Source organism: Anguilla rostrata, chromosome 4, assembly GCF_018555375.3.
Source record: "Anguilla rostrata isolate EN2019 chromosome 4, ASM1855537v3, whole genome shotgun sequence".
NCBI lineage: Eukaryota > Metazoa > Chordata > Actinopteri > Anguilliformes > Anguillidae > Anguilla > Anguilla rostrata.
Window position 1 is genome coordinate 17,231,972 of NC_057936.1, and position 22,031 is coordinate 17,254,002.

The 22,031-nt window shown below is 38.1% G+C and overlaps 2 protein-coding genes across 3 annotated transcripts; both read left to right on the forward strand.

The window, feature by feature from the left end:
• Window positions 1–1,365: 1,365 nt before the first annotated feature.
• Window positions 1,366–7,128, forward strand: LOC135252666 (inositol monophosphatase 1-like). Its single transcript, XM_064331014.1, has 9 exons — window positions 1,366–1,523; window positions 2,507–2,591; window positions 3,641–3,774; window positions 3,919–4,023; window positions 4,308–4,353; window positions 4,488–4,596; window positions 6,130–6,238; window positions 6,324–6,475; window positions 6,675–7,128. The coding sequence occupies exons 2-9, from the start codon at window positions 2,529–2,531 to the stop codon at window positions 6,794–6,796; spliced, it is 840 nt and encodes a 279-aa protein (XP_064187084.1). The 5' UTR covers window positions 1,366–1,523; window positions 2,507–2,528; the 3' UTR covers window positions 6,797–7,128.
• A 2,074-nt stretch (window positions 7,129–9,202) lies between these two features.
• si:ch211-161h7.4 (uncharacterized) lies at window positions 9,203–21,468 on the forward strand. 2 transcript variants are annotated; one of them, XM_064331015.1, is made up of 18 exons: window positions 9,203–9,451; window positions 9,781–9,824; window positions 10,465–10,526; window positions 10,855–10,925; window positions 11,613–11,673; window positions 11,931–12,129; window positions 12,445–12,543; window positions 13,026–13,142; window positions 13,521–13,691; window positions 14,345–14,856; window positions 15,350–15,922; window positions 16,070–16,264; window positions 16,916–17,654; window positions 17,750–17,802; window positions 18,549–18,686; window positions 19,130–19,293; window positions 19,816–19,906; window positions 20,011–21,468. In XM_064331015.1, exons 1-18 carry the CDS (start codon window positions 9,428–9,430, stop codon window positions 20,115–20,117), a joined length of 3,420 nt encoding a protein of 1,139 aa, XP_064187085.1. In that variant the 5' UTR covers window positions 9,203–9,427; the 3' UTR covers window positions 20,118–21,468. The 2 variants fall into 2 exon arrangements, with proteins under 2 accessions (XP_064187085.1, XP_064187086.1); XM_064331016.1 differs by having other exon boundaries at window positions 9,786–9,824.
• The last annotated feature ends 563 nt before the right edge of the window (window positions 21,469–22,031 follow it).

The window sequence follows — 22,031 nt, forward strand, 5'->3', positions numbered from 1 at the left end:
TTATCTTAAATAATGTGTACACCTTTCAGGATTCTGGTCTCAGCAGGGATAATAATTTCAGAATTTACATTACTCTTGATGAAACCAAAACTGTGCTGTCGAAATATTAGTCTGAGTTGTCTTTCATGTATATGGGGAGTATCACTTTAAGAACAGTGGTTTATTACATCACAAGTCACTGAATATTTGAGTTAAACATGTCCACCCACATATGTGCTAATGTACAGAATGCCACGCATTACGCAAAGAGGATGCTTGTGCTCTTACCTTAATAACATAAAGCCTAGTGGAAAAATTTGGATTGTGCTCTCTCCGTAAAGCATTTAGGTATCTTTCTGCATGCAATCTGTATACTTTGATAATACTTATAAAATATATTTTACTTGAAGTCAGGGCTTTGACAAGGCAAATTGTAACTAATCTATTGCAATAGCTTTACATAACCAACAGAGTCAACAAAGGTCTAATTAATGGAATTTGTGTAAAGAACTGAAAAGGACAATTGCTGCTTCTTGTACTTGCACAGTGCTGCTGACCATTAATGTTTCCTTCCTACTTTGAATACCAAGGGACTTTTAAAACAACTACCAAATACAGAGAATACAATCCAGCAGAACTAGGGGTGGAACACACTTTTGTCTGAGAGACAGGAAGTGGGAAGTACATTGGAACAATCATTGCCTACCAACCAAAACAAGAATACCGACAACTTTGTAATTAAGAGAGCCTTACTCATTGCACTCCTCGCTGCATCAGTGATGTGCATTAGTACTGTGTTAAATATCTGCTCTCTTACTGTTCAGGGGACTTCAGAGCCCACAAACTATATTTCTGATTACCGGGTCAGTATGTCTATCAAAAACCACGGAATGCTGTCAGGCAATACTTACATATTTCAAGCACCTTTGAGTATGCCCTAATTCTTAGCATATACTCTGTGCTATTTAGGAAATAGTGTGCCAAAATTTCCTGTTATGCCAACAAATGTTGTCGGTAATCTCGGAAAGAACGGATTAAATAAAATGTAGTGACTATGAGGAAACTACCAGGAAAGTAAAACATGAATGGGGAATAGCTATTGAGAACTGGGCTACAACTTTGAAAAGAAAAAAGCCGCATGTAACAGGAGAGCCATAGCTTGAATAAACAGTGCAAAATAAATCAAATAAAAAAGAAATCATGTTTCTTATTAGGAAAGGTGCTTGAGCCTGTACAATCTGTAAAATATAGCCAACTTCTACCCAAAGCCCAGCACAGTATTTTTCCATTTTCTTGTGCCGGCTTGTTAAAATCAAAAAAAAAAATTTTTGAAACAAAAACCGGTAGTGTGAAATGCCCATGCTGAAATTTTCGGGGGCGGTGTCTGGTAATTTTCCTTTATGCGCATCAGCTCCTGTCTACTACTTATTTTGCCTCATCACTTAGGGCTAGTAGCCCATTTGAAGGTTTGCAGAGACAGAGCATTTGTAGTATACTTCACCAAACAGAGAAATACGGTTGGCCGGTGTGCATCTTTAACTGAGGTACGTAGCAACATTACTTTTTCAGAAGGTTGGACAGCTTCGCACAGTAATACTCAGCTAGTAGAATTGGTGCCGTTTGCTATTTTAATCGTTACATTTATCATACTCTATGTTCCGTTTTGAACAAAATGGCTCGAAAAGCCATTCTGATAAACGGAGAAAATAAGGTAGGGTGCTTAACTTGTAATTTTGCGCAGATCTCTGAGCTGATCAAAATCGCTTCATACATAGACTAAAATGTGTTATTATTGCTACAGGCATCCTTCTGCCATGCAGTGTGTGCTATTTGTTTTTAAGACATTATTTAGAGTCGGTCACGATTAGTCTAATCATGTGAACATGAAATGGTACATGGCAGACTTTCACATGATAAAACGGGATATTGTCCTATTTTATCATGTGAAATTATCAAGAGATTTAAATTCAGTTGTTAATTTCACGACGAGTATTTGAGTTTGTTTCTGAAGGATATACAGTATTCTGTATACTTTTTTTATTAGGCTATTGGCCCGTTTGTCTTTACCAATGTCTTACTGTGTGTGTTCTATATTTTAATGATGTGCAATTTTTATTAATTGTTGACTAAATTCTGTGGAAATTCCGCCCACACGAAGATTTCCAAGCTTTAAAAATAGCATGGACATGCCTGGAGCATTGGGGTGGAGTGGTTCTCATAAAAAAAAAAAAACTATTACCAAGTGTACTGCCAAATAATAGTGTACTGCCAAATTAGATTCCAGATACCAGCAGGAAATGCCTTATTATGCAACATATTCTCCTTTTATTTGGATCGTGCCAAAGCTTTTCGTGTCTCCTTAAGAGGAATTGGTTAGGAGTATAGGGCTTCATGAAACTGGATTTAGAGGGTGTGTCTACACATTTTCTCAAATTATGTAACAAATATGGTGGTTTCAAACACCCTTTGTATTTTAAAATGCATGAAGTATAATTTTATGTATTTTTTATTTCTTAAAAACCTGCAGGATACAAGTACCTTTCTGAGCAATGGCTGACCCGTGGAAAGAAGCAATGGAGCATGCTATAATTGTGGCCAGGAAAGCAGGACAGGTGAGTGTAACTGCTGTTTTTTATATTCAAAGTATTAATACTTTTTGGATTATCATGACATCCTGTAGTCTTCAGACAAGAATACAACAGGCTAAATTCATTTGAAGATAATACATTCAGTATTTATATGTCCATCTGTTTCTGTTTGTGTGAAGTTAGGGTTCTCAGGAAATGTACATTCTTTAGAGTCTGAAATCACTGGTAACTGAATATGGCAGTGGTTGCAGGCAATCATTGTGTCGCCAAGCTTACTGGCTGATAATCTTGGTATATTATTTGAAAACTGTTCTAAATATTAATTTAATTAACTCTGCATTTAAAAAAGGTCAGAGACCTAGACTGAAAGTTTGCATGTTTGCAGTCCATGCTTGGTAAATGTGTCAAATTAATGAGTGGGTGATTTCTAAAGTTATAATTAAGTGTGGAAAAATGTGGCATACATAATTGGTGTGGCTTGTGACCTAGAGTGATGAAAAGTTTCTCCTATGCAGCCAGACACTATGAATAATCAATGAGTCTATTTCAGTGCTCATTAAACAATTCTGTGAAAAGTCAGGCAAAAATCCTGTTTTGCCATGGTTTAAATGGGTGTAGCTGGGTGTGGCTAGGAATGGAGAACTATGAACAGTGCTTTCTGCTCATGGTCATTCCACATGTCATCCATCTTACCCGCTTATGCCTGGTCAGGGTCATTAGGGGCTGGAGTCTATCCCAGCATGCACTGGGTGAGAGTCAGGAAGAAACCCTGGAAAGGTTGCCAATCCATCACCAACACCATTCTTCACCTACTCCATTCCTTCACATACTACTGGCAATTTAGACGCCCCAATTAACCTGGCCTGCATGTCTTTGGAATGTGGGAGGAAACCAGAGTACCTGGAGGAAACCCATATAGACATGGGCATATTAAAATTATTTTACGGCATTAGCAACGTAAAAAAACCTTATTTTCATGTTGGCTGTATGAAAGAAAATGGAATTCACATGTTCTGTTAGACGTATTACTGAAAGCATAATAAGACTGTAGCTCTTTTTATTATTTCCTATAGGTTATCAGGGATGCTCTGCAGAATGAAGTCAAGGTCATGACCAAGAGCTCCTCTGTGGACCTGGTCACCAAGACAGACCAGAGGGTGGAGAAGCTGATCATCGGCTATGTCAAGGAGAAGTTCCCCACACACAGGTGAGACTAAAGTCAGGACTCCACCACCCATGCATCTGTGTAACAGAGAGATGATTGACATATGCCTGGTGTCCCTTTTCAGGTCTCTGTACCAATGTTGATTTTATTGACCTATGACCTGCTATCTCACTCTTTTCATTTTAGCTTCATTGGGGAGGAGTCTGTAGCTGCTGGAGAGCCCTGTATACTGACTGACAACCCAACCTGGATCATCGACCCAGTGGATGGCACCACAAACTTTGTACATGGGTATGACAATGTCATTAATATAGGCGTGGCCATTAAAAATAAATTTAGCTATGAAAATAATGCCTATATCAAATGATTTTGCAGTTGCTAACCATTTCAACCAGAAATAAACAATTTCAATGACTGTTTCCCAAATGTTCAGGTTTTTTTTTTTTCCAAATCTGCATAAATGTATATTCAACTACCCTTTTTTTTTTTTTGAAGTATCCTCAGTTTATTATTTTTGAGTATTGAAATTTATTTCTAATGATTCTACTGTATAATCGCTCTTGACTCAATGGCAGATTCCCATTTGTTGCGGTGTCCATTGGCTTTGCAGTAAACAAAGAGGTGAGTGCACATTTATCACAGACCATGGAAAAATATTCTCCATAGTAATATATAGCACATTGTATGGAAGCTGTGGCACATTAAGATCCTGTGAATTATGTTTTGAAATATTGAAACTTTTTTTGTAATTTCAGCTGGAGTTTGGTGTGGTGTACAGCTGCGTAGAGGATAAGATGTACACTGGTAGGAAAGGGAAAGGGGCCTACTGTGATGGAGAAAAGCTGGAGGTGTCTGACAGAAAAGGTGAGAGAGTGTATTTCCTTCTATATTCCTTACCACCCTGGTGAAAATTCTAGCTAACAGCCTAAGATGCAATCCACCGGAAAACCAACTTCTGCTCTAGCTTGATACCATCTGGAAATTGGTGATAGTCTCTCTTGCTATCTCAACCATCTTTTGGAAAGCTTGACTGTCTCCAAAACCAAGTTAAACTAGCTGGACCAGCTTTATCACAGACTGAACAGACAGAGGCTGGTTAATTGCATGAAAAAGCTTAAAATAAATAGCAATTAAGCTGAATTAAATGCACTATTAGGAATTTTACTTGTTTTGCAAGCAATATTACAAGTATTGTGAACGGTACTTTCTGTTGGTGCTGTATACAGCCCATTGCTGTAGATTTACAATAGGTTTTGTGTGAATTGTTTAAGGCTCATGAAATATTTCAGCAATCATCCTTTACTGTAATCCAGAATACAGTAATGTTCCATTAGCACAAAAATGGACCAATCAGCTTACACTCATGTTAACTGATTTTCTTTGTTTGTTTGTTCTTACCACAGCCAGTTGAAGGTGCAATTAATCTTAAATTTTTGTAGATGTTTTAGTTGTTTAGTAGATTATTGTAGCATTGCAGCCCACCAAAGTGACAGCCTAACTGCTCCACTAACGGTGAAATCATTTTTAGTCCAGTGGTTAGTGTTTCTGCCTCTCCTCCTGTAGACTTGTGTTGGAGCATCTCCAGATCCCATTGCAGTCAGGAGATGAGGCGTGGCTTCGATGAACTGTGGAGTGCCCTAGTGGTGTGGCAGCTTGTAGAAAATAAATGATTTATGTTAACTAATGATTTTGAGTAATGTTTACTAATGTTTAGTGTGTTAAACTTAAAATGTCTACTCTATTCAATTTAGACATTAAGTATGTACTGCTTAACCAGTTATGTTTCACCAAATGTAAAAACTTGGTCTAAGGCAACACGTTTACAATTTTCTAGTAAAGTCAACTAATCTGGGATTAGAGTACAGTGTTTCTGTCGTCAAATCAGGAGAGAATGGGCAAGCATGTGCTCCTCTCCAAAGCATGTGATGTCCGTTGCATGCTAAACAATGAAGAACAAACTTAGGATATTTACCAATAAATGCAGCTTCTCTGCCTCCAGTATTTCTTCTGCAATTGTTATAATAGTGTTATGACAGCAAGTGATGCCTCATCAAGTAATTTTGACTCGGTATTTAACATTTGCATGCAAACATTCAGTAAATTATTATAAATTATAATTTACAATGTAGGTGCTATTTGTGGTAGATGTGGACATAGCACAGGAGGAAAGAACATGTCCAACCAATTTTGGCTAAAGTCGGTTATGACTAACAGTATCATTATTGGATTAAGCTCATCTCATGTAAGTGCAGATACAGAACTTGCACGTCCACGCTTACCACTTGTTCTTTTGTCTTTGCATTCCCTGAAATCATATGTAGGAAATTCAGTAAATACGTGGAGAGGTGTACACTACATGAACTCATATCGCTTTTGTCACCTTGTGTTTTGTTGTAGAAATGGAAAGATCCATGATCATCAGTGAGCTGGGCTCTAACAGAGACCATGAGACTGTCAGCAAGATCTTCTCCACAATGCAGAAAATCCTGTGCATCCCAGTCCATGGGTAGGCCAAAGAAACATGATCTGTAGGTGTTCTCTCTTTCCCTCATCAGTGCCTCTCCCTCACCAGTACCTCTCTCCCTATTCAGGCTGCGTGGATCGGGCACAGCAGCCACCAACATGTGCATGGTGGCATCGGGAGCAGTCGAGGCCTTCTTTGAGATTGGAATCCACTGCTGGGACATTGCTGCTGGGGCTGTCATTGTTACTGAGGCAGGGGGTGTTCTGATGGATGTAGATGGTAAGATAATACGTTGAAGTTGGGGGTTCAGTTGGGGCATGACTAGCTAGTGTTTTTATATGGATGATGTATGGACAAGATTTCAAAATTAGTTATCAGAGTAACAATGTTGAGAACACTTATTTTAGTTACCACCAATTATTTATTTTAGTTGTAATAAATAATTGACGATCTAACAATTCTAAACTCTATTTTCCAGGAGGGCCATTTGACTTGATGTCTAGAAGAATGGTGTCAGCAAACAACCGAACGATTGCCGAACGTATCATTAAGGAGATTGAAATATTTCCCGCTGAAAGAGACGATGTTGTTAAAAAATGAGGAGTTTACATTCTAATTATTTTTCAGAAGCAGTTTGATACTGTGTATTTCTTGTATGTTTTTACCTTTATAATATACTATAATACACACTATTATGCTATGCCAGTAATGAGAAAGTTTAAACACAAATATGTCTGAATTGAAAGATAAAGAAAAAACGAGTTTGTCCAGAGCCTTACCACGGTCCTTTCTGTTGTAATTTGCTAAGTAGAAGAACCACCATTATATAATTCTGTACTTTTTTGAAAATGAGTGTGAAATCATGGAAGACGTTTGTATTTTTATAACTTCATTGTGACCAAAATGTATTAAATGTTAAAATGTTAAGAACAGCTATGTTTGCTTTTGCTGAATGACATTTTGATGTACACAGTTTTACACAACGCAATCATGCACAGTCATGATATAGCTCAATGAATTCTTCATGTTTAAATTAATGGTTAGGGTACAAAAGCAAGTTTAGTACTGTGGCAGCTGCAAAGAAGACCATAGGAGCTGGAAAGAGGAAGGTGTATTACACAAATTACCATATTTGCTCAATAACCTTTGCTAAAGCAGTTGTGTTGTGGCTTTAGTCAAAATGGTCTAAGGGAGAATATGAAATTATAACTGGACTTGTGTATGATGCAAGTAGAAGTGTGTGACAGGATTTGTACATAGTGTGAATCAACAGTTTCATATGTAAATGAAAGCTATTCAGCATCTTTACAATTTCATATGAAAAATACTGATGCTGGGATTCAATCATATTTGTCTTTATGCTTGACTAACAATTTAAAGTAAAAATAATATTTTTTTGTCCCACCATCACAGTATGGCAAGTCAATGAAGAAAATATGTAATTCCTGTATTTACTTAAGTCAGAATAAGAACCAAGACTAAATCCAGGCGATAATCTTAAATAATCAAATCCTACGAAAGTCAGATCCTGTAAACTGTTAGATTAGCTGTGTACACATACCTGGGAAGGTAATGTAGCATAGTACATACACATAGAGGGGTGGTAGATGCACCTGTGATCCAAAAAGTAGCTTTTTTGGGCATTCTTTAAGTCCAGTGAAGGGGGTGGTGAATATACAGAGCCTTCCTCTAAAATATTGAACTTGGAACTTGAGGTCAGTATAAGTCTTCAGTCTCTTAACTCTACAAATCACAATCACTGTGCACTGCTACTCCTGCTCCCTGGACCCTATTGGTAACATTAAGCCATAGAGACAATATCTAAGACGAGAGTTCTCCCTAGTGGCGTAAATGTGCATCACACAGGATAAATTTACATTGTAGAGGATGGATCATCCTATTCTTAAATAACTACACTGTATGAGCTTGTGCTTACGTCACAATTTCACAAAATGGTGAAAAATAAGATAAATGTGAAAGCATCATATGACCAAGTATAGTGATGTAGAAGAGATGCCATTGAAAATTAGAAAGAATAAAATTGATTTTTTAAACAAATTATAGTATTTAGCTATGCAGGGGTGACATAGCTCGGGAGGTAAGAGCGGTTGTCTGGCAGTCGGAGGGTTGCCGGTTCGATCCCCCACCCTGGGCATGTCGAAGTGTCCCTGAGCAAGACACCTAACCCCTAATTGCTCTGGTGAATGTGAGGCATCAATTGTAAAGCACTTTGGATAAAAGCACTATATAAATGCAAAGCTTATACAGCTTTTCACAATTTAACTTATCCAACTTGAATTGTGAACAGTGCTATCGCCGTGCCTCTCATATATTTGTGTGTTTGCTAATCAGCTGTGGCTCTTTATATAATATTGGGAAAATTTGATGCATACCAGTTCGCTTGCAGCTCAGACCTATAGAGATGAAGTCTGCACTTTTCAGAGTATTTTTTCCTAAACGAGTCGGTCAATAAAGGTAATAATAATATACATAATTAACTAAAGTAATAATAATAATAATAATAATAATAATAGCAGCATTGGATGCAGGCAGTTGTTCTAACAAATGGTGTAGCCATTTTTCCTTTTTAAGTGTAACTGCTGAATTGCAGATTATTTCTACCGTAAATAATTGCCATTTCACACTTTGATGTTACACATAAATTGACCACGTTCAGCAAGATGAAAAAACACAGGGCCTAGTAACAGTAAATACTTTAGGAAACAGTGGGTAGCATTGCGTTAGAATATAGTTTGTTTAATTTGTGAGCTGAGATTTTGCAATTAATGCTTTACTGCCAGTGCTTTTTATGCGTGATTACCATGGTATGTTTATACGTTGAAAACGTGTTTTACGATGAGATATCATATGTCTCATGACTGCATTGTCACTGCGACACGACACGTCACGCAGATCAGAAAAAACAGGTATTTTCAAACCTATTAAGTAGGATGAGATCATTTTTTAAAGTTACTTAACTTTAGGCGGTTTACGGTAGGTAGTCTAGTTCCATAATGCTTTGCGCCAAAGATTTGCATTTGCGCGCGAGAACTGAGTTGTCTTGCTTTAAGTAACAAAACAATGACAATTATAAACAGAATACGTGCTTTTTTGGTCTGTCACGAGTATGATTTGTAATAATATATTGTGCAAGTACAGTTAGTGTGTAATTAATAGAAGCGTATCAATTTTCTGACTAACGGTAATTTTAAAATGTTGGCAGTCTAAAATATGGACAGAAAACACTCAAACCTGGTTTGTATATGAGCTAACGTTACATAAATTTAGCTATTTTAAAGTAACGTAGACGCTGGTGACATAACGCTATCTTTAGCCAGTCAACTAGCTAGTTAATTTGGTCATGTTCTACATGCAATTTCGGATTTATCGATATTGAACAAGGATGGTTGTTGACAGTATGTGGCTAGGTCATGTTAGCGGATAACGTTATCTGCTAACGTTATTGCTAGAGATGCGTTATGCTATTCTAGTTGTAATATGTTGTAAAACACGTAGCTCCTGCTTGGACTTGTTTCGCGCTCAATGTTATCTGTAATTTAATGTCTTTCTTCATTTATTTTCAGCGCAGGCCACCACCAAGACTTCGTTACTTCAAAAGTAATGAAAGGTGAAATTTCTGGGTCGCCGCGGAATATTTTAGCTGCTTAAGTTATCTTAAATTGACCTGAGCTATATACATGTTAACTGACGCTATATACATGTTAACTGACGCTAACGTCAACATCAAGAAAATGTATTGTTACCGTAAAGAATTCCGGACTTGATTACATTCTGGACAGATGGGACGAAATCTGTCGCTGCTACTGTCGTTGCACTTTGGACGCTAGCGATGCCGGAGTCGCTGTCCTAAAATGTCTTACCGTGAGTGCCTGACCCCCAAGCGTGAAAAATGTTACCAATGCGCCACAATTATATCGAGAAATAGCATTTTGAAAAAACAAAACAAAATAATATGCTGTCACTGCATTTAGAGCAAAACATTTCGGCGTTGCTTGTGTCGAAAGTGGTGCGAGGCGTAAGAGCGATAGATTCGCTTGCAGTCACATCTGTCCAGAATGTAAACAAGTGCGACTCTTCGCGGTAAGAAGACATATTTCGACAACGTAACATGTTTGCTAACCTTAAGCAGATATAAACCTTTTCGTCATTAGCTAGCGACCTATGTCTTTATTTAGCAAGATGTATTGAAAGGAATGAGTTGAGTTTAATTGCAGTATATCACTCAAATCTCAATTTTATTGTTTCAGGTCGTGTTCATATCAAAAGGGAAATGTTGTGCGCAACATCGCTGCCTGCTTTGACGAGCTGGGTGGGTACTTTGACAAGAAAAACAAGGTGGAAATATTTAGTATATCCCTAAAGTGTATGGCGAGACTGGCTTACAACTATATCATTACCAAAACTAACATTACCCATTTCCTCTGATATATTGTGGAGCGATGTTAGGGCTTTACTGTGCTCCAATTTAAGGAGCATTTGCTTCTGAAAATTGACGTATGGTAGCTGGGAAATATAATTTAGGACTACAATCTCGTTGAGCCCTTGTATCATATAATAGATAGTTGGTGAATGGATATTGGCAAATGTCTTTCTGAGGAAATTGCACCCTTATGTTGAGTGTGCTTTTGTGCTTGCAGAATCTTCATCTGATACAGGGAGTGAGCTGTCTCCACTGCCCAAGACCAGGACCCTATCAGAAGATGCAGAGGTGGGGAACTTGCACATATTGCATGCAGAATTATGTCCCTCCTCTTCAAACTACATCTTGTTTTAACTTCCATCTTTACCACCGAAACACCTACCACCTAACCTTTTTGCTAGATCAGGATATGGTATTCCTGGTAATTTTAGATATTTCATCTTAGGGCTTCTCGTAGTATGCATGTATTCAGGATTTTTATTTTGGTTCATTAACTTAGCATAGTTAATTACTTTAGTAATATTACATCGATACTTGTTGGCCTGAGAATGTTGTTATCCAGGTCTGGGGTTGTTGCATTTGCAAATTAGCACATTTGTTAATAGCTGTACCTCTTGAACAAATTCAGCATTGTTTTTTCAAACTTAAGTATTTAGTTACCCAGTTAATTTGTCTAGACCACATTGTGCAAGTTACATGTCAGTAAGCCTGAAGTCACTTTCAACATGAATCTCTTTCTTTAATGATAAACATGAGCAAATGTTTAAATTACTTGATTTTAAAACAAATTAAGATATCACTTGATTCAATATAACTGCATATATTCTACCAGGTAAAGCACTTTACTAATTAAAATTATTGAAGCATTTTTGTGGTCTGAATACATCCACTGCCTTTTGAATTTTTGTTCAAATTCTGGGGAAACAAAAGGAGAAGGTGCTTGTAAAATGATACTGATAATGTCCCCATCTTCAGGTGCTAAGTATAATGTTGCTACCAGTAACGGAGACCTCTGAGAATCCAGTGTGCAGTGAGAGTAAGTACAAACGGCCACCTGAAGGCCATTACTGAACTTTGAGAACCACTGATTTAAGTCCTATTGAAGCAATAAATTAGCTAGGAAGCTTTCTTCTTTTCATCTACTGCGGCTAAACCAGTGATTATACAGTGGCCCAGAATTTGAAATTGAGATTCCTCATTTAGTGCATTTATGCCAAACTCTTCAAGGAAGATTGAAGATCAGCAGTTTAGTTCAACTTCTTTTTTTAATCATCTCATTTGCTGTTATAACAGAGAGTCCATCTGAAGAGTTTGTCCCAGAGAATATATCAAGCCCAGTAGGTCTGGCAGCAGAAAACGATGATGGACACGGGGAAGGGAGAGAGAGGGCTTCTCCCCTGCTTTTTGAGACAGAGGGTGAAGTTCCAGCGAGCGATGCTGTGAAGACTGCACTGTCTAAGAAAGCACAGTTGACCAGAAAGGATTTTGATGAGTATGATCAATATTGCTCATATTTTTTTGTGTTCTAGAATTGCAATGTGAAAAACCATGGCCACATTTCTGCTATACTGAATCCAAGCACAAGTTTTACAGTACTGTAATGGCAGTTTATTCATCGTAATTAAATAATTTAGATGAAGTTTTTATTGCATTACTGTGACTATTGGCATGACTGCACTGGTGTTGTATGGTCTTGGTCTCATGAATAGTGCAAAACCTTTTAGAGGAATCTTATATATGCTTTGACATTGAATGTAGATTCAGTTAAATAAAGACAACATGTACTAATAATTTTTCTTTACTTAAGGTCCAGTGAAAGTGAGATGGAATCTCCTCCAACAAAATTTGTTTTAGGGAAACATCCAAAAGCTCCAACTGGCGGCAAAGAGCAAAGAAAGGCATCCTGGTGAGCCCTCATAAGTGTCTTAGCCAAAGCATATCTCAATTTTAGTGATGATTATGTCACTGCATTCAATTTACCTTTCGTGAGAAATATCCACATTTACCATTTCTGGCTGTTTTTGGTTATGGAAAGGGTCCAACCTCTCTGGGTAACTGGACTAAGTTTTCCAGGTTCCCCAATCGTACAATATGAAGAAATTGTTGAAAGTACTTTGATATACTGTAGTAACTTCTGGCGCAAAACACGTTGTTCTAGTGGAAGAAGTATGGCAAATGTTGCAGTTTTGTGGAGGGACATTGCGAAAGGTCAGTTAAGTGTGGAAATGTATTACTCGGATTGCTTATTTTATGAGTGCTAGAATTTTAACAAAATTTTGATGCCATCTCTTTGAAAGGCAATTTATTTTTTGTATGTAAATTAAAAAATAAATCTGATTTGTATCAGTCTGAGGTTATAAAATATTTCTTATCTGTGCATAATTTCAGTCCAGGTTCAAGTGATGAGGAGTTTCTGTCCTTGCAAAGTAAGAAGATGTGTGTGACCCCAGTTGAACCATCGCAGAATATCCCATCTTCAGATGAGATGAGAGTAGCTGCATCTAAGTGAGTCTGTGCTTCCAATCACGTGAGGGAAATAATAGATTTGGGGGTAACTCGAAAATAAAAACTGACCAGAGGACAGCATGTTCGTTTATTCATTTAATTTATTGTCACCAAATAATTTTGTTAATCAAATGAGGCCGCAATGGAAAACGATTGGTTTATGGTTCCCTTGAATAGCCTAGGTTGTTTGGGACACTCCCTCCACTCAATCAGTCTGAAAACTTACGCGCAAGGGTAGTGTACTGCAAAAACATTTATTTTGCATGAATTTGCTTAACCTACTTGAATTATGTTATTTATTTTCCACACTATTATGCTCTAGAGCTGAGTGTTCTAATCAGAATTCAACATATTTGCACACCAACCAAATTGTTTCAGGGATTATGAAGGTGAGCCATCAGCTGCACCTGTGAAATCGAAGGATCACCTACACCTCAAACAGTATGGAAACAAAATTGTGTCATCCGAAGTCAAGCCATTAAAAGAGGGAAGAGAATGTTCAGCCTTCATCCTAAAACTGAAAGATACTGGTCGGTCAAAGTCAGTTGGGTAAGTGGATGTAATTTGTCCGTTTTTTTAAATGAGTGATAACTTAATGTACATAATAGCTGCTTAAAACTGGAAGAGCTGGAGATGTTTAACAGGGAGAATTAGCTATTTGTGAGGCAATTACAGTTTTATAATGTTCTTAGAAAATACAAAGCCGTGTCAAGCAGGTAGGCTACAGACACTGTTTATTCCATTCCTAAAATAAATTTTCATATTTACCTCACAAAATCACACAAGGCAGCTCCAGTGTCTTCTGTGTGTGAAGACTCATATTTGTGAAATAATTGGAGGGAACAGTTTTTCAAAATATTTATTAAGAGAAATTGCGCCAGAAACAAAGGGTCTTGCATAAGAACGTTGTAACCTTTTGCGTGCTTTTGTCTGGGAATGCTGCTGCGTTTGATCATGCTAGATCCATGGTGGATGATTCCCGTAAATCTTACTAGGAAAATTGAATCTGGCTTCTTTCACACATGACACCGACATGAAAAATGGCCAGAACATGTACGGGTTAAGATGTGTGTGAGAAAGGGCTTGTATTATACTGTGTTATATTGTTTTTGAACATCTGGCAAAGCACACATCACTATTTGGTGTTTTTCATTTTACAGTTGCATATTCAATCACATTCAATAACAGTTTTATTTTTTAAGTTTTAGGAAAAAGACATCACTTGTTCCGGTTTCTCCGCAATTAGAAGCCGACGAAGACTTTATGATACTGGAAGATGAAAATCTGAAAAGTCCACGTTGGTTTTCTATTCCAAGGAGGACGGAATTAAAGAAAAATAAGCTTCTACAGGAAGATGATACAGAGGCAGTAAAACATAACAAAGAGGGGAATGTAGCAGAAGTAGCAGCAGATGAAAACCATAGTCTGCCTCAAAGTTCAGTGAATAAGCAAAAGCACAGTAAGAGTGCCAAGCGCAAGAAAACCAATGAACTTACCACTGTTGACCAGAAGACAAAAGGAAAAAGAATAAAGGGTGTTGATAAAAAACATTCAGACATTCCTGTCACTGTACAATCAAAGACCCCACAGAAATGTTTGGAAGGTCTGGCAGAGGTGGTTGGTCATACAGAGATGCAAGTTGCTGACATTGCAGAGGAAGATGAAGATGTTCCTTCACCATGTTCGGCAAGCAGCATTGAAACTTATGAACAAGGTACGACATTTGTCCCATCCATTTTTTCCCCACAGATAAGCAGGCTAGAGATAAAGAGATTTATAGTAATGTCAGTCGTGAATTCCGTTTGACAATGCATTATGATGCATATTGTATAGGGCCCAAACAGGGCCACTAGCATACAAGATTTTAGGTATTAAACTCATATTACTAGACTTCTCAAAACACCATCATTGTAAAGGTAACTTGGCTAGCTTACTGTTGTGATGAAACATGACTGCTTTTGCCAATTATTTGCTTGTAATTGGCTGATTCTAAAAATAAACTTGAATTTGCACATTAAAAGTTTCTTTCAGAAAAGTCTGCTGATTCTCAGGAACAGCTGCAGAACTATTGAACTCCATGCTCATGTTGCACAAACGTGTTTGCTTAAATTCATTTTCTATGTAGAATTATAGCGTAGCATATATTTTAGCACATAAGGTTATACTGTTAGGTCTGGTGACTTTTTTTCCTGTTTTTATTTACATAGCTGACAAGAAAAATAAGAAGACAAATGTGAAACAGAAAGAGAAATGTCTAAAAGGATCTAGGAAGAAACCTGCGAGTCAGATGAAGGGTCAAGTGGTGGTGCCATCAAGTAAGCCTGCGACTGATAATGAAGTAGCCCCAGAAGACCATAAACTGAGCAACAGGAAGAGACACAAGCCTGTATCTAATTGTCCTGTTAACCAAGAAGAGCAGACCGACATATTCAACAATGAAATCCGCAGCTCAGTATCGGAAAAGAAAACGAAACCAAGCAAAGCCGTGGAGTCAACAATCCCAGAAACAATCCCGTCTCCTGCTGCAGAACAAGCGGTGGCTCAGGATATTGACAGCATGCAACCAAAACCGACATCCGTTTATAGAGCCGGGGAAAAGAAACGGGCCTCAAAAAAAAACTTGGGAAGCCGCAGACACTCAAGGAAATTAAAAAAAACAGTGACAGAAGTCCTTGGTCTGTCAGAAGAATGTGAGGAGGGAGTGGTAAATGGAGGTGATGACGACCAAGGATACAACGATCCCTCACCTTATCCAGATCAACGCTGTGCTCCCACTCCAGGTAAAGTTAGAAATGAACTAATATGTGTTTTCGCAGGCATATAGTGGCGTGTTAACATTGCTATGTTTGTCATGCTCAGTGGTCTGGGAAATACTGATAGATATGTAATAAAAGTTTTGTCTACTTTTGTGCTATTTTCCATTGTAGAGAAGAAACAGAAGAAGTATAAAGAGAAACTAAGGAGTAGACTCTCAGAAAAATCTGTAAATCTTGAGAGTGACAGGGTGGGTACATCCCTGACTGTCTCTGAGAATGAAGCACAACAGAAATGTCATGAAATGGGCAAAAGGAGGAGACAGAAGCCTGGATCCTGGTGGCTTGTTAACCAAGAGGAACAGAACGGTATGTGCTACTACAGTGAAATGCGTAGCTCAGGTTCAAACAGGAGAAAGGAGCCAGACAAAACTCAGGAGCCATCAGAACCAATCTCATCTCCTGCAGAACATTCAGTCACTCAGGATATCAGCCAGATACACCCAAGGTGTACAGTACATCCAGTCATATAGCAGGGCAATGGGCCCAAATCCAAATGAAAAAGTATGTAATACCTGTTGTACTCAGAAGTTGAAGAAAACTGTCGGTAGTCCCCAGTCTGCCGGAAGGCTCTGATGAATTAACGGTTTATTGAGGTGTGAAGACCAGGGGTATAGCTATTGGAGATACATGATAATGTCTAGGCAATTGGCAGATAATAGTTTGAAGCAAACTTATTGGTATTGGCTGGTAAGCTAAGAATATGGTAGATAAGATGATGCAGTATACGTTGTGATGCTCCGCTGTAAATAAAATACAGAAACTATCCTGAAATGAAAAGAAACCCAAATGTACTGGATTGTTATTTTTTTAATGTGTTGTCTCGGCTCAAATTTTAGGAAGCCCTAATATTGCTTTGATATTGGTGGCTGGAAACATGTTAATTAGCTAAAATGCCTAGAAACCTATGAGAAAAGAAAATGTATTGTACCCGATTATCTTCATGGCTTAATCCTACAGGGAAGCAGAGTCAAAGGCAAGCCCCTGCCCGGCACGCAATACCTGACTGGCCTCGACAGCCCACACACCAGAGCCATACAAGTCACGCTCAAAGTCCCTTGCTAGAGAAACAGCAGAGAACTCCTCTTGGCCCGCTGGAAGGTGAAGAATCTGAGGTCCTTGCTAAAAGCTCTTCTCGACAGCACCACCATCAAAAAACCTCAAAGAAACGCACAGCTAAAGTTCTACCAAAACCACGTGGGGCTCCAAAATCATCTAAAAAAACTTTAAGAAACAGTGCCGATATCCTGAATTCTGCAAAGCCTCGGGACAACTCCCTCCAAACCTTTATAAGGCGAAACAATTTGCTCGCACCGAGGAATATCAGAACGTCTTTGGCCTCTTTTGGTTCCATTTTCACCCCAGTCAGTAAAAAAACTACCCCAAATGCCAGACGCGGTGTCTCAAGGAAATCTGTCGGCTTACCCATAATAGAATTGCCTTCCTGGGGGGAGCAATACGTTTCTGCCAGCCATGGTAGACCTAGTTGTGATTACTGTCAAGGTGCCGGTGACTACCTTACAAATGACCAAAACGCCAACTGTGTGAGCACAGGGCCCAGAGCAGGTATTAGCCCAAGCTGTCCCAGTGCAATATCCCCTGCCATGGCAACACATTTAAAACAGAGTGGACCCAGGAATCTGACTGTGGACAATGGAGGGATGCACCAGTGCGATGAACTGCTGTGTGAAGTTGATGTGTAGGTCTAGTCCCTTCTGTTAACCTATTCTGTGCTGATATATTCTGCTGCACTGTAAAGTTGTATAAATGCTAATTTTGTTTTTCTTTTTTTAGTTGTAAAGGCTTTAAGAGTGGCCCATCCTCAATGATGGAAGTTGAAGAAAAAAGTACGTACATGCATTTCTTGTCTTCACACCTAGTTTGTTTCACTCAGAAACCATACTTGTTTGCAAAGCAGTTGCTTTGATATGTTAATTTTTTGGCGGTGATGTAATTGCATTGGGGACTGAATTTAACAGTATAAAGGAGATCTCTGCTATGCGTGGTGGTCTCTAGTCTTTCTACGAAATATTTGGTCTACGAAATATTTATGCAGTGTGAAACCAGGCACATTTAGTTTTAGCAGGGTACGGACTGTGGAGGTGACATCTGGTGACCTGACATATCTGGCTTCAGGACACTCTGTCTTCTCCAGATACCAATTTAAAAATATTTTCAAAATAAGTGTCTGCTGCACATACATGCTGCAGTCTTTCATTGTTTGCAGTTCATTGGAGAAAGCAACAGTAATACATGGAAAGGGAGAGCGTAATGTTTAAGGTGTATTTTTTTCATCTGTATATTTTCCACCCAAATAAAAAAACTGCTGTAGGAGAATGGTTAGCACACTAGTATATTTGGCACATATATACTGCTAAAGGTGAATTCACGTCACATCTTGTGTAAAATTGATCCTACAGCAAACCTGTTTTATAAAAATTAAGTTGATTTGAAAGTGCACTATGATGCTGATAATATAAAATGAACTTGGTGGGAAATTAAACCTTTGTCAATGTCAATCAATAGACCTATAATCTGATATATTTTTAATTTTAGGGTACTGTTTTAAAAACTAATCTTTTTAATATTCCAGCTGTGCCATCGAGTCTGAACGTTCCCCATATTCTGTCAGAGATTCAGATGTGTGGGCCGCCACTAAGGCCTATGGCCTTGCTGATGGAAGACAGGCAGGACCTTGTTAAGTGGCTCAAAAATGTTTGGCCCTCTCCAGGTCAGAATGTTCCCCCTCTCATTCACATTTGCTGTATAATTCTGCTCTATATTTCAGTTGTAAAGTGAGGTTGTTTTAAAGAGTGATATGAATATTATATGTTAAATGTTAATATTTTTGTAAGCTTTTGGAATTTAAATTAATCTTATTGAGTGGTAGACTGTGCTTTTTGGCATTGAATATGCTATATAATTTCACACCAAGGGTTCTCTAGAAAAGAAAAGCTAAATGTACACTACTGCCATATTTTAACTTGAGTGTTTATTAAGGACTGGACATGAATTTCTCTGACAAACCAAAGAAAGGGTCTCTGTTTCAGACACACCAAGTACAAGTTAAACAATAGTGCCCCACCATTCCTTTTCATTGTGCTGGTTTTCTGTGTGTTTTCTTTATGTACTGGATTATTGTTATTGTAAAATCATATTTCATTAACATTCCAGATGGTGCTGAGGTAATCACCCCTGAACACTTCCAGTGGTTTGCATACCGTGGAAGAGCCATGGGATACAGGACGGATTTGCTTTATGACACGTTTTCTAATGGAAAGATTCTGCTTGGCTCTTATATGAAAAAGCCTCTGCAGGTGGATAACAATGCAATATATGTGAGTAGTCCAAAAAAAAAAAAACTCATTTGTCTTGTCACATCCTGTTTCCATAAATGAATCACCTGTCACATTAGAAATCAGTTTCATGCAGTCAGGGCATGCTAGACATGCTCTGCATGACCAATAGCCTTTCATTTAACACACTGCAGGCCATCTGTATGTTATGGTCGAACTCTAAATTAACTGCACATCACTACTAGAGGTGCACATAATTTGCAGGTGTTGAAATGCCAGTGTAGAAGGGTAATACTATATGAAAGGGCCATTTTATCAGTGTAGTCACAACTTGCATGTTTTTCTGTCATATAAGACTCTTGTTTGTCAGTGATAAATAATACTGGAAAATCAATTTGTTCATTTTTTATCTGAAGTAAATTATTATTTAGAGGTTGAGTTCAGGAATATGCAGATAATAGCAACAAACATGTACATTAAGCAGTGTGTTTTCATATAAACACACTGCTTAAATACTGCGTTTTTTAAATTTGACCAGTGCATTTCCTTTTTGGTCTGTTTTAGGTTTACAACATACTGACAAGTACTGTTTGTGTAACTATTAATGGAGTGAAGACGGATCTTTCCTCTGGAGAAACGTTTATGGTTCCCTGTGGTAAGCTGTATTCTACTCTGATGTTTTAGAAGTAATTTAAAATAGCCATCTGTGTTTCCCATTCTGGAAATGATCCCCCCCCCCTCCCCCCTCCTGTATGACAGGGCATGCATATGGAATGCGCAATCTCACGGCAGAACCTGCTGTGCTTCTGTACCACCGGATGCTGGCAGAAAACTGTGAGAGCGGGGAGGAAGAAAGGAGCACGTAATGTGCTGGGAAATGCTGTTCAGATCACAAGCCTCGTTCTCCCTGTGGTGCCCATTTGAGGATAGCCTTTTGTTCACAGGTGGCATTCCTTTAATAGCACGGCTACTTGCGGTAATACAATATCTGGGAGTTGTGAAATATTTAAGTTATGGGATGGCAGTGCTTTATGCAATTAATACAACGCTTCATTACTGTGTTGCGGCAAATGCAGTTTTCTGTCAGGTGGTCTTAACTGCACCAGTATGCACTGGCTTACTTTGTGGGGGTGGGACAGGCAAGTTGATGTGAAATTACCTTCTCTGCTTTAATTGAAAGCCAGTTTGAGCATTATAAAGTTATTTTAAAGATGCGCCATAACAGTTAATATAACATTTCAGTGTCTTTCACATGTATAGTAGTGTTTTGAATTTTAAAACAAGCAGATATTTGCATCCTGGTGAGCTAAGGATATGATAGCAAATATGGCTTGCTCACTTGTCAGGGGATTGGGTGTAATGGGCTGTAAACTGCTGGCAAGCAAAATTTATACTGTTTAGCTTTTCTGAACTTTTTTTTTTTTTTTTCTTTTAGTCACAGAGCAACCTGAGTTTGTTCTGTGACTAGTTTATAGCTTTTAGGATTTAAAGTCATTGAATGTCGCCATAATGTAGCCTTCACCACAACTTGTGTTCAGCCAGGGCCAGATGAAAGAACTTGGGTGAAGTATTACAGAGTTTGGTTAACCCTTTAAGACTGTATCCAGGATACATGAAGTTACAGATTAGTCGTAGATTTGTGTCCCTATAAAATTCTGTTTTCCTTTATTAATGCATTAGATTGTGGAGAGGCTAGTTGTGGCTTATAGTTGATATGTTGTCCAATGCTTAGTTGTAGTTGCGTTACCATTAAATGTAACTATAATCATTTATACAGTTAAAAGTATTGGTACAGTGACACAATTTTTGTTGTTTTGGATCTATACTCCAACATATTAGATCTGAAATAAACAAATGAATTAGGAGGTTAAAGTTCAGACTCAGCTTTAATTAGGAGGCAGCTACATCCATATTGGTGTAAATGTATGAACTGCAGCCATTTTTATGCATAGGCCCCCATTTTAGGGGAGCAAAAATAACCGAACAATTGACTGATGTTTTTTGGGCAGCTGCATCATTAGTTTATGCACACGAAAGCTAAGAAAATGTTGAGAGGTAAAAACATTGGGTGTCTCAATACTTAACTGTATTTTGTAATAATTTGCAATGTGATAATTATTTTTATTTTTGTAATTGTGTGAAAAGTCTCTTAAAGAGTGTGTCTAACATCCCTGTCTTGTATTTTGTAATTTTGATGATAAACATGTTGGAACGTTATGTCTCATGTTATGATGAAAACATTATTTTAAAGTTTGCTCAGACACATGTCACACACAGTAATAACAGAACAAACATTGATTTAACTGATTTTACAATCTCAAAGTGCTGTACAATAGTGTGCAATAAAACAATCGCAGTAGGTAAGGAAGAAACAGGAAAAATCAATACTGATAAAAATCTGGATACGTAGAACCTTGAAAGGAAGCTCAGAAGAGGCGGGCATTGAAACCAGATTTCAAAGAGGACATAGGCTGGGCTTCCCTGGGGTGCCTGGGAAGCGCATTCTGCAGATGTGGGGTGACAGAACACAAAGTGTGATACCCCATGGAGCACAGCTTGGTCATGGCACATGCGTTTGCATGGTGACCTCGGTCATGTGACTGCAAGAAGGAGCCAGAGACTGTTTCAGCTCCGATGAACTCTGTGTCCAGTTCTATAGGTTTGTGACATTTATATTACCATTGCAGAGATATTTATTTGATGTCCTATGTGCTGATGACAAAATGAAATGAGAAATTAGTGAAAGTACATCCTACTTTGTAGAGCAGTTCAATTGGTGC